At 36.7% G+C, this 13,175-nt stretch overlaps 2 protein-coding genes and 2 long non-coding RNA genes across 6 annotated transcripts in view; 2 read left to right on the forward strand and 2 right to left on the reverse strand.

The window, feature by feature from the left end:
- LOC146465265 (uncharacterized) overlaps positions 1 to 7,359 on the reverse strand; it is a 283,446-nt gene extending 276,087 nt beyond the window's left edge. Inside the window, exons 1-3 of one of the 3 annotated variants that reach the window (XR_014868262.1) lie at positions 7,025 to 7,359; positions 5,105 to 5,965; positions 4,810 to 5,061 (exon numbers count right to left, since the gene is read on the reverse strand). This is a non-coding gene — a long non-coding RNA (uncharacterized LOC146465265). Of the gene's footprint in view, positions 1 to 4,809; positions 5,966 to 7,024 lie in introns of those variants that run through there. The other 2 variants (XR_014868263.1, XR_014868261.1) reach the window with 2 other exon arrangements.
- On the forward strand, positions 884 to 4,690 carry LOC146465282 (uncharacterized). The gene is made up of 2 exons (XR_014868285.1): positions 884 to 1,144; positions 3,855 to 4,690. It is a non-coding gene; the product is annotated as an uncharacterized LOC146465282 (long non-coding RNA).
- A 300-nt stretch (positions 7,360 to 7,659) lies between the features above and the next one.
- Positions 7,660 to 9,728, forward strand: LOC146465283 (uncharacterized). The gene has a single exon (XM_085128692.1). The coding sequence runs from the start codon at positions 7,735 to 7,737 to the stop codon at positions 9,280 to 9,282; it is 1,548 nt and encodes a 515-aa protein (XP_084984818.1). The 5' UTR covers positions 7,660 to 7,734; the 3' UTR covers positions 9,283 to 9,728.
- On the reverse strand, positions 9,725 to 11,516 carry LOC146465284 (uncharacterized). The gene has a single exon (XM_085128691.1). It carries the CDS (start codon positions 11,454 to 11,456, stop codon positions 9,732 to 9,734), a length of 1,725 nt encoding a protein of 574 aa, XP_084984817.1. The 5' UTR covers positions 11,457 to 11,516; the 3' UTR covers positions 9,725 to 9,731.
- Between the last annotated feature and the right edge of the window lie 1,659 nt (positions 11,517 to 13,175).

The raw sequence follows: 13,175 nt of genomic DNA on the forward strand, positions 1-13,175 counted from the left end.
AGTTTCGATTTTTCAAGCTTGGCCAGCGATTCTCGAAAGTTACAGTCAGGCACTCTTAATTAGCTGTATTATTTTATAGATTCGTTGTTAAGATTGTTTTTCTTAATCTCGGTTCCAGACCCCCGGCCCTTTTCACTATTATATATATATTTACCGTAGTTGTAAAAGAATTTCAACGGTCACTCTTGAAAATGTATGTTGACTAGCATACGAAACGTCAAGTTATATAAAATGCGCAAGTTTATTATGTTTGTCACCGCTGTTTGTATTTTATTTCCTTTCAATTTTCGATTCTTCGTTCCCTATACCGCTCTTCTGTCTCATGCTGGACTTAATCCATATGGTAGACACGGCGAACGACAGTGAGCCTGTTTATGTACCAATGTTCAATTATTTGCGAGCATAGAGCAAGTGATTTATCAGTCTTACTGATGCACCCACGTTCGACGATTTCCTGCAAGTGTGTATATTAGAGAAACATGTTGAATTTTTTTTGTTTTGTGATTATTCTTGAAACATTGTTTACAAACTAAACAAGGGAAGTGTAGCCTCAAAATAGCCAAACGCGATTTAAATCTCTTCGCAAAAAGCAGGAACCGGCACCTAAAATTGGCAAGTCTTCACATTCGTCGGCAAGCTCATTAAGGATCTCATATTCCTCAGAATCTTCACAGAGCATCGTAACATTTACATCTTGTTCACTAGGTAGTGATTCAATGACGTAATTCAACCCTTGAGTTGCAGTCTTGCAGGGTTGTCTGAAATGGTTGAGAAAAGATAACATCGACCTAAGGGAGGTGACGTCATCGGGTTATTCTTCGGAGCAGCTACGAACCGAGATCCGATTATACCGGAAATTGACCCGCATTCACTCTCTTTCAGTAGTAATGGCGGACGACGTCGGAGAAATAAAGACTTCGAACGTTTGTTAGGATTCGTTATGGTAGAATACAGAGTTCTTTCTACTTTCGTTTCTCAGCGTCTGAACACTGACCTCAAGGATTTTACGTTCGATTTGTGGAAGAAACGTGGAACTATGAAAATAGTCAAGATTTGCTCAGGTAACATCGACCTACGGGAGGTTAACATCGACCTAAAGGAGGTTAACATCGGCCTACGGGAGGTTAACATCGACCTAAGGGAGGTACGTTTTATAGCACCACGTTTGTATCGTATGTGTTATACTGGCACAATCGTACACATGGAAAACTTACAATCTTGCAGGAGCTTTTCTAATCATTGACCTGAGTGTCATTTCATTTATTACCAACTCATAACATCCACCTACAGGAGGTTAACATCTACCTAAGGGAGGTACAGTGGCTCACAGTGTACATTTTATAACTTATGTATTATAAAAGTCAATTCATAGGCATAGAAGCTTACTCTCTAGCAGGGAAAATTGGGATCATAAGGAGCTTTTCTATCATTGACTTGAATTTCATAAATATTTTCATTTTTACCAACTCATAACATCCGCCTATAGGAGGTAAACATCTACCTAAGGGAGGTTATGGTATTATAATAAGGAAGGATGGACTTGAAGAAAGCTTACGAATCTTAAGGGGCTTTTGCATTTCTTGTACATGCCATTTTAGAATAAATTTATTTATAAATAATAATAATAATAATAATAATAATAATAATAATTATTATTATTATTATTATTATTATTATTATTATTATTATTTGAAAAGCCTTTTAATCTCACTAGAATGAGATTTTTATTTACACTCATAACGTGGAATACAGTGAAAGGCAATTGTTCTCTTGTTGTTGTTGTCGTTTTTTTCTTGGTTGACCCCATCAACCTGTAATTTCCACATTAAATTTTGCTAGAAGTGACTGTTTATGACTGTAGAAATGATAGATCATTTTTAAAAAATATAACCCTTAATATGTCAGAATTTATTTTAATTTAATTTGTGATCTGACTTACAAGAGGTTTGACTGTTTGACTGCTTCATTTTTTATTTGCCATTAACCAAAAAATACAACATAAATACATTAAAGATGATACACAATATTCCTACTAAACTATTTACAAGATGAAATGTGTTAAAGGCTAGGAAGCCTATATAGAAGCTGCCTGGGGCTTATTAACTATAGGCGTCCTGGAACTATAGGATAAACCATAGAAGTTAATGGCACTGAATGAAAATTCCAATTAATTTTTTTTTAAAAGAAGAAAAAAAAAAAAGAAAAAAAAGAAAAAAAAAAAAAGAAAAAGGTGTGTAGCTCAACAAAGAGTCAATTTAACTTAGAAAGAAGGAATTTTCCAAGTCTTTTGCCAAACTGATACTTTCACTGTTTTGAATTTCACGACTGAGCGAGTTGAAAAGCGTAGGACCTTGAAACCGAATTGAGAATTTTCGAAGATTAGTTCGACAATAAGGTATATAGAAGGTATAAGGTATATGTGGGAGCAGGGATGGCGCAGTGGTGAGAGCACTCGCCTCCCACCAATGTGGCCCGGGTTCGATTCCCGGTCTTGGCGTCATATGTGGGTTTAGTTTGTTGTTGGTTCTCGTCCCTGCTCCGAGGGTTTTTCTCCGGGTACTCCGGTTTTTCCTCCCTCCACAAAAACCAACATTTCCAAATTCCAATTCTACCTGGAAACAGTGGATGGAAGAGCCACCCCGTGGATTCCACTGAAATTCCTATTCTATCCTATTTATAGAAAAGGTTGAAATTTCTTGTATTATAAGGATGTATCTGGCTTGCAAGAGTAAACATATCGTGAAAATAATTTGGAAGTAAGCTTCTTTTAAAAAGATACATAAATTTACCTATTTGGTATAAAGAAATGTCAGAGAATTTTAAAATTCTCCTGTTCTTTAAAAAGAACACCAGTATGAGCATCAAAAGAAACTTTAGATATTATTCTGATTATCTTCTTTTGCAGAACAATAATCCGATTTAAATTAGACTGATATGTCGATCCCCACACAGAAACACAATTACCAATAAATTAAGTAAGGGTAAACTAGACTATAGTACAAGGAGCGTAAGGAGGTTTTGGGAAGGCAAAAACTAGACTTATAAATAATACCTATTGATTTTGATATTTCTCTAGAAACACTAAGAATGTGAGGCTTCCATGACAAATGCTCATTGAGGATAACACCTAAAAATACTGTCTCTTTCACACGTTCAATTGCATTGTTGTCAATTTGAATAGATATATCAAGTGTTTTCCTCCTTTGGGGTGGTCTAAAAACCATAAAATTTGATTTTTTAAAGTTAATGGACAGGTTGTTTGCTCGACACCATTAAGTTAATTTAAGCATTTCAGAATTCAAGATTCCAGGAAGCAAGTTAAAATCTTTGTGGGAGAAAAATATGTTTGTATCATCTGCAAAAAGAATAAAATCCACGACCTTTGACACGTTACACAGATCATTTAAATAGAGTAGAAAGAGTAGGGGACCTAGTATTAAGAACCCTGAGGGACCCCACACTTAATTTTGCAAGACTCCGAACTGACACCATTAAATTCCACATATTGTTGTCTATTGCTTAGATAGCTTTCGAACCCTCTAAGTGAAGTGCCACGAACACCATAATGCTCTAATTTTGAAATCAAAATGTTATGATCAACGGTGTCAAAGGCCTTGGACAAGTCTATAAAAATACCAACTGTGCATTCCTTATTGTCAATGGCGGAAGAGATTTTGTCATATAAACAAGTAAGAGCATAAGCGCTAGCCGTGGAGTGATGCTTGCGAAAACCATACTGATTGTCAGAGAGAATGTTATGATTATTAAGAAACCTTAAAAGACGATTGTACATTACTCTCTCATTGCTTACTACAGTACATTAACAATATTGGTTTTATTTTATTTCTTTTCAGAATGCAATACTTAAACTGCACAGACCGCTGAAGAAACAGCTACTTCAAAGACACCTATGACTCATTAATTCCACAAAAGACATTGTGTACTCAATTCATACGCATAGAAGCTTACTCTTCAGCAGGGAAACTTGGGATCATAAGGAGCTTTTTTATCATTGACTTGAATTTCATTTTATTTTTACCAAGTGATAACAATTCCACCTGCGTATACAGGAGGTAAACATCTACCTGAGGGAGGTCATGATGTTTATAGCACCATGCAAGTATGTATTATAATAGGGAAGAATTGACTTGAAGAAAGCTTATGAATTTTAAGGGGCTTTTGCACTTCATGCACAAGGCCCTCACAACCCTCTTGATTTAGGTAATTCACTTACTATCTCGAATTGTAGGCAAAAACTTAGAGATTACTTCCAATCAAATTGTGAATTCATGTCCTTTTGAACTCTCGTATACACGGCTTAGCTTAATTTAATATTTTATTTGTTATTTATTTAATTATTATTTATTATTATTATTATTATTATTATTATTATTATCACCACTATTATTAACATTAATATTTATCTATTTATTTATTTATTTATTTGTAAACTGTAAAGTAATTGCACCATTTTGACCAATCTCCTGTATGAATTGTGCCATATAAGCCCCTGGCTTCGGCATCTCAATATCGATTTACAGGTATTACTTATTACCATGCACTCTCTTGTATTATCATTATGAATAAAGAGCATTATATATTATATTGTCTCGGTTGTTCAATAATTATTGTATTCAAACAGAAGAAAAAAAAAGAGAAAAGTTCAAACTCTCCAATGCCAAAGGTACAGTGTAAATTCAGTTCAATTTCTCTACCTCAGCCAAATTCAATTCCCTTCTTCCCAGGCATGGTACATGGTCAAATGCCATGTGGGAGGGGGGGGGGGGGGGGGCAAGGCATTTATTTTTTGTTCAAATTTGACTTGTTCTCCTACTCATGACAAAGTTCCACCCATATTTAGAAGCATAGAGCTTACTTGATAACAAATGACATGTCATGAGCTTGAAACATGAAAATGAAAACATTTAGGGGTGGTCATTTGGATCTTTCGAAAAGCACACTCAAAGGTTCATGGCATGGCTCAATTTCATTTTGACCTTTACTTGAGGTACAGATTTGTTGACTTACAAAATAATAGCTCTTTATGTCATATCATTTTGACTCAATAGCCATAAAGGTTAGCAACCATAACCTGTCATTGAACATGGATATTTGAAAGATACATTTCGATATCAGGTGAAAGATTAAGTAGAAGAAAGACCCTCAGTTATTTTTTGGGATTTCTTTTCACAACTGCTTAAGGACGGTGCCTACTTATAGCGAAGTATTTTTGCACGGTTTATCACTATGCGGGAAAAGCAGATCTTGTTAGTGGGTATTGAAAGCCAAATTTAAGGAAATTGGGGGTAACCACGCATTTTTTAGAGATAACCAAGCAACAATATTATTCTAAAAAGCAGCAAAATACAAAGCAATATATGGTGCTTTTTTCCAAATTGAAGCTTTACTATCTCTGAAAAATGCATGATTTCCCCCCAATTTTCTTTTTGGATACCAAAATCACTTGCTAAGTTCTGCTTTCTCCACATAGTTTTAAAGTGCGCAAAAATATCCCTGTAATAGTAGGCACCACCCATAGGAAACCCGAGTATCTCCAGATGCACAGAACGTATGCGCAGTAATAATAGTAGGCACCGTCCTTAAGTTCTAGAAAGGACTAAGAATCTTTCTTCCAATTAAACATTACTTAAAAATGTTGGTCATTTTGTATCTTTGCACTCTAAGTGGTACATATATACCAATCTACACCATTTCCTGCCAAAGAGGAACAAAATTATGACCATTTGCATCCAATCCATCATTATATGGGAGATCCTCCGTCAATTAACCCTACAAACTTGAATATCAAATTTTACATAATTTTGCCACATGACGAGAGGTCAAGCTTGACAATAACAGTTCAACAACATCTGTTGTACACAATGTCTTTTGAGTAATTGATGAGTCATAGGTGTCTTTGAAGTAGCAGTTTCTTCAGCGGTCTGCACAGTTTAAGTATTGCATTCTGAAAAGAAATAAAATAAAAACCAATATTAATGTACTGTAGTAAGCAGTCAAACAGTCAAACCTCTTGTAAGTGATCACAAATTAAATTAAAATAAATTCTGACATATTAAGGGTTATATTTTTAAAAATGATCTATCATTTCAACAGTCATTAACAGTCACTTCTAGCAAAATTTAATGTGGAAATTACAGGTTGATGGAGTCAACCAAGAAAAAACGACAACAACAAGAAAACAATTACCTTTAATCATCATAACAGCTATTATGCTATTTTAATGCACCTTCATTTTTTCTATTTAAACCCATAACACCTCTCACAGCAAATCTTTATGGCTGTAAAATTGTTTCATTAGATGAATATAAATGGCCCAGCATAGGTCAGTGTGTTGCCAAAAAATAATATTGATAATAATATATTATATTCCATGTTATGAGTGTAAATAAAAAAAAGAGAAAACTCTCATTAATCTCATTCTAGTGAGATTAAAAGGCTTTTCAAATAATAATAATAATAATAATAATAATAATAATAATAATAATAATTTATTATTATTATTATTCTTTATAAATAAATTTATTCTAAAACGGCATGTACACGAAATGCAAAAGCCCCTTAAGATTCGTAAGCTTTCTTCAAGTCCATCCTTCCTTATTATAATACCATAACCTCCCTTAGGTAGATGTTTACCTCCTATAGGCGGATGTTATGAGTTGGTAAAAATGAAAATATTTATGAAATTCAAGTCAATGATAGAAAAGCTCCTTATGATCCCAAGTTTCCCTGCTAGAGAGTAAGCTTCTATGCCTATGAATTGACTTTTATGATACATAAGTTATAAAATATACACTGTAAGCCACTGTACCCCCCTTAGGTAGATGTTAACCTCCTGTAGGTGGATGTTATGAGTTGATAATAAAATTAATGAAATCACACTCAGGTCAATGATTAGAAAAGCTCCTGCAAGATTGTAAGTTTTCATGCTTGCAAATAAGCTTTCCATGTGTACGATTGTGCCAGTATAACACATACGATACAAACGTGGTGCTATAAAACGTACCTCCCTTAGGTCGATGTTAACCTCCCGTAGGCCGATGTTAACCTCCTTTAGGTCGATGTTAACCTCCCGTAGGTCGATGTTACCTGAGCAAATCTTGACTATTTTCATAGTTCCACGTTTCTTCCACAAATCGAACGTAAAATCCTTGAGGTCAGTGTTCAGACGCCGAGAAACGAAAGTAGAAAGAACTCTGTATTCTACCATAACGAATCCTAACAAACGTTCGAAGTCTTTATTTCCCCGACGTCGTCCGCCATTACCACTGAAAGAGAGTGAATGCAGGTCAATTTCCGGTATAATCGGATCTCGGTTCGTAGCTGCTCCGAAGAATAACCCGATGACGTCACCTCCCTTAGGTCGATGTTATCTTTTCTCAACCGTCTGAAATGAACTCTAACTGAGCGGGAGAATGGGGAGGAGATAACCGGCATTCAGTTCGATCGCTTCAATCGGAAAATATCGTTCGATTGTTCACCGGTTGGTGTGGGCAGTCTCTGACCGGTCGGTCTCATATAATGGAACGCACCCTTACAGGGACGCAACTTTTTCCGTTCAAACCAGTTGTTAAGGAAATTAACGGGCCATTTGCACAAAATTTCCATTTTCACTTTGTTGTCTTCTTGTGCCATCATAGACAAATTCGGCTAACGCGCGGTAATTTGTCACGTGACCTGAATTGGGTATAACATGTAAACAACCTCCACGTGTTGATGAAGAAATTAATCGCCATGCCTCACTACTGTTGCGCTGGAGGGTGCTATAATAGTTCCGATCGAAAGGATATTTCCTGGCATAATTTACCACTTGATTCACCGACCATGCTATCTGTTTGGATTACGAAAATGAGACGCGATCCTCGATATTTCAAGGTAAATCGGCATACTAAGATATGCGGCGAACACTTTGTGACTGAAGACTTCGTGAATCCATACTCTGTAAAAAAGCGACTTAAAGATGGTGTAGTGCCTTCTATCTTTGCATGGAACAAAGATAAGGTTGTTCAAAAACGGCGTTCTGTTACGGAAAAGCTGGAGGCAATCAGGGCCGAGGAAGAGGAAGAAACCGACACTGCATCCGAAGGAGAAGGAGACGTTGTCACAAACACAAACAGTGACATAATTTTAGTTTCCAGAAAAACACAGACGTTTGAGGATGACATCTGCACTACCTCTGACGACTATGAGCGAATTCCCTGCTCACATAAGTTTTCTGTAGCTCATTTGCTTTCAAAGTGCATCACACCTAAGATAGAGGAAAAATTGTTTACTCACTTTACTGGATTCTGTTCTCATGGTGAGTTTATGAACACGCTGCGGTTTGTACTACCGAACCTAGATAGAAAACTGTTAATCTACTGGGATAGTGAGGCTAGAAAAAACAGTGTCATTGATACAGAAAGATTGTTTGATGGTGATCTTGATGACCCAGATGATATGAACGATCAAGAAGAACAAAATGAGTCTACTTTCACGCGTCCTACAGCACATAAACTGACAGTCGAGGATGAGTACCTTCTTGTTTTAATGAGACTTCGAATGGGTTTGACCATCATTGATCTAGGAGAAAGATTTGGTATCAGTGATAGTACGGTTAATAATATATTCCTTACCTGGATTAACTACCTATATGTGACACTTGGAAGCCTCAAAATATGGCCACACAGGGATATTATTTTGCAAAACGCACCTGTGGAATTCTTGGAAAAGTATCCGAATAACATTTGCATTATTGATGCAACTGAACTTAAGATTGAAGTTCCGAGTGCACTTCAGAAGCACAGTGAAAGTTACAGTACATACAAATCTCACACAACATTGAAATGCCTTCTTGGTGTTGATCCCAAAGGTGGAATCATGTTTGTATCTCAACTTTATGAGGGATCCATCAGTGATAAACAAATAGTCGAGAGGTCTGGTTTCTTAGATATTCTTCGTAAGAAACTAACAGTTAGTGAAATAAAGAAGGGGGATTCTTTAATGGCTGACAAAGGTTTTGATATCCAGGATGAATTAAAAAAGCTTGACTTACAGTTGAACATTCCCCCCTTTCTTAAAGATAAAGTTGGATTTGAAGAAGATGATGTTGTCAAGACTCAAACAATTGCAAGGCATCGCATACATGTGGAGAGGGCGATATGTAAGGTCCGTAGATTTCGAATATTTCACTCAGTCATTCCTGTCTCTATGTTTGGATGCATTAACCAAATATGGACTGTGGCTTGCTTACTTTCAAATTTTCAGAACCCGGTTCTTGCTTGATAACACAACAATTGCAGTTCAATTTTAAAACTCCTTTTTCTTAAGGTGCAGAAAATAAAGACAGCACTCCTTTTCTATTTAACACATTTTCACTAGTGTGTAATTGACTACCTTTTTTTAGACACTAGTCATTATTCATGTAGAGGAGGGAGGGAAAAAAGACAAGTGGGCAAAAGTATTTTTAGAAGAATGGTTAGAGTAGGGACCCTATTATTCTAATAAAGAAATGGGGGGTCATCTTTTTTCGGCTCTGCCATGGGACTTGGGCTTGCAGTTTTTTATCTTCCAAAAAAGGGAACCTCCTTTCCCCTGTTCAAAAGTAATGACCAGTTCCTTACCAACAGAGAAACCGTTCTTGTAATAATTACTAGTTTTGTGAGTTATAACCACTTTCAGCAAATGACTGTTACTATTTACTTCTTACATTAAAATCAAAGTGTACTTAAGTGTCAGGTGTGGTTAACTACAAAAACTAATGGTTCATTGTTTCGTGAACAGCTTTCAACAGTCTTTGCTTGCACAACAATAAAAGGAAGGGCATAATTGAAAAAGAAATTCTTCAATTTAGGAAGAAGCTTGTTTTCCCAGTAGTCAGGATCAAACTGGATTCTGTCTACACACATTTCATTCGAGTCAGACAAGTAAACACAAAAGTCACACCAAGGTAAACCAGTAAGGGCCAACTGTCCTTGTACTTGGGCAAAATATGAATGACTTTTCTTAAGGTAAAAATTAGCCCCAATTTTTTCAATATAAAAGGCTGGGTCTTCTGCTGCTTGATCAATAGTATCTCCTCGTTTGGAAAAAGGACACTTGACCTCCAGCAATCCATATTTACTGTTTGATGATGGATCAAACACTTTCCCATCTGGGGTGGCACCAAGGAAAGGAAATTTTGGATGTACAGAAATCCCAGCATCAAATACTGCAAAACCTGGCACTTTTTGTTGCATGTTTTTGGAATATATTGTTCGTGCAATCCTCTCCTTTCCCTTGCCATGTGCAATAGCCCTCACATTTGACAAATCTTTCGCACAAAAAATACTTTTCAACATTGAATCTGAGGGCCTGTGGATTCTTGAATATACTTTCCCAAAATTCGATGCAGTGAGCCTGGTCTTATGCTGATTCAGCCATTCAGATGATTCTCCTTGCAGGACTGTTCCCCTCTCTAAGGCATGAGATTCCCTTTCATTTATGATTAAATTGTCAACAAAAAAAGCAGACAGTTCAGGTTGATTCAGCACATCCAGGTCAGACAAATCAAACACATTATTGTGATCAATGCCAGTGGGAAGAGCAGGAAATTCAGAACACTGTACTGAAGTACTGTCTGTGATACAATTTTCCCTTGTGTGGTTACAAACAAAGGTTGTGTTTGGTCGACCAAAGTCTTGTAATTGGTATGTCAGACAAGCACCAAGGGGAACATTCCCAAATATTGTATTCATTAATAAACCTGGTTCTTGATCGCTTAATAGATAAGAAAACGGAGGAGGTGTTTCCTTTCCTTTTAAAAAGCTAACTTGGTCCATCAAATGGTGCATTGGAAGTCCTTTTCTTAGAGCGGGACCTCTTGCATCATACAACTTACATCTGACAGGGGCTCTTTTCCGTTCTTCTTCCCGATCGGTTTCAGCACGTGCATAGTGAGTCGCCATCACAGGTAAAGGACAGATGGAAGTAGCTCTTGGGATATGCCAAGACTGAGGTCGACTGGTGCAACTAACATCGCTTGGTATATCTTTAACTTCTAAGCAACAATAATCATTCAACTGATACAACAATGCCAATATGTGGTTACAGTGTCCACCGCTCCCTCCCTTACAAGAACAATGAGCTCGGCAAACTGCAGCCCTATTATCTTGCTCCTTTAACATCAATACTAAATAGTGCGGGTCTTCACTCTTTCGAAGCGATCGATAGCAGCGAGCTTTTACGTAAAATACACCAGATCCCTCACACGTGTAGATATCATAGACATATCCTTCACGAAAGAACTTGTAGCTTTTTTCTCCTGCGTTTTTCTTTCCTCCCTGACCAAGCCAGTCAGAACAAGTCAAAAGACTAATTTTCGGGAAATTTGTCAAAGTTTTTGACCAATTTCTAGTCTCATAATAAAAACACGAACAACACTGAACATGGCTGCGACAACAAACGCATGCGGCCGCCATCTTGAATATGATGTAAACACCCAATTCAAATCACGTGACTTTTTAGCCAAATGGGTCTATTGCATGACCACGTACGTTTTTTAGAAAAATCCTGCCATACGGCGCTTGAGCCCGCAGTACGAGCGGCAGTCAAAACTGGTTATCTACGTCATTAGCAAGTGACACTTCACTGTGGACTAAATGACACTACTATCGAATTATTTTGTTGTTCGACCACCGCTCCAGCCGCTTTAGAGTTGTCGAGAATGACCTATTTCTCCAACCAAAAGCAAACGGAAACCACTACATACCTTTCCCCAACATTCTGGAGCTTTCCACACAGCCACTTAGCTTCACTTAGTGAATAACACCTCACAGCGTTAAAAAGAAGCAGAGCGAAAAACCTTGACAACCGCGGCCGTCCGACGCGGCGGGCAGTGCGTTTAAATGAGGTATTCAATGCGTTTAAATATAAAATATAGCACTAAATAAATTAATAAATATGTATACAAGGATACAGAATAAATTTATTTACACGACTGTATACGCATGATTTTTATTAAATTTAGTTTGCGGCTTTATGATGTATCCGCGAAAAAGTTTCAATTTCTATTTTTCATTTGGTTGTAATGGTTGATAGCATGCATTACTCACTTTTTTCGAGTCACCGCCCCGAGCTTGTTGTGAGTTATCAGCGAGTGAGCCGTCAGTATCTTTTTTAGCTGAGAATCTGAGTCTCAAAACAGACATTTCCAGGCCAGATTTGGGAACTGAGTTCGCACAACATGTACTTCTAATATTTGCTAAAATATTATAAATATCTACCTCTTGCTCTGAGTTTCAAGTTCGGATTCAAAAATCCAACCAAGAAGCACAATTAGATAGTGAACTGGCCTGCAAGTAGCGAGTGCTAATCGAGGCGGGCCAGACTTTCAAATCACTCTCTTGCTAGTTGATAGTAATTAGTAGCTAGTTGTTAAAATTTCAGCTATTTACATTTAGACATTCAGTTTCACCTATAAATTTAGACATAATTCCTATTCTTGTTATTCAGATTTATGAAGATAATCCAAACCCTGACTCAAAACAGTAATAAGTTTAAGCCCCAAATTCGCATTATTTCCCTTATTATTAAAACTTTACGCACCTGTCAGACAAGTAGACTTCATAAAACTGCAGATTGTTCAAAAATCAAGAATAATAAATTTAAAAATTCTAAATCCCATCAATTATTATATGTTCCTCTTGACCCAGAGTTTTTGAACGGTTTTTGTTGTTCCTCATTATTAAGCCAACACTAAAGAAAACCATATTATATTAACTGATATTAGTATAAGTGTTCAGCAATTGTTATCAATCTTACATGTCCAGACAACTCTTGGCACTTCATTATTTTTTTATCATGTTTGAAACTCAATGCACAAGGAACAATCCAAACTACAATTGTGGATGTGATGAGCTAATGCCAAATTTCTGACAATGGCTACATCATGATGCCCAATCCTTGATGGGATTTAGCAAGGATATATCCTTCAATACTTATTCACAAATTAAAAGCTACTTAGAAACAGCTATGACAGCTTACACATTCATCTCATAGCCAGTATTCCCATCAACCTCATTATCGGCCTCCCGACTGATTGTAGCTTTCTCCACATGCTCCTGTTTACCATCCCTCATTCAATAAAACGTACTGTAGATGTTATCAATCACATGGGATCTTATGTTTGGCTATTTAAT

The sequence above is a fragment of the Pavona decussata genome, unplaced genomic scaffold (assembly GCF_977016875.1).
Source record: "Pavona decussata unplaced genomic scaffold, jaPavDecu1.1 SCAFFOLD_156, whole genome shotgun sequence".
Taxonomy (NCBI): Eukaryota; Metazoa; Cnidaria; class Anthozoa; order Scleractinia; family Agariciidae; genus Pavona; species Pavona decussata.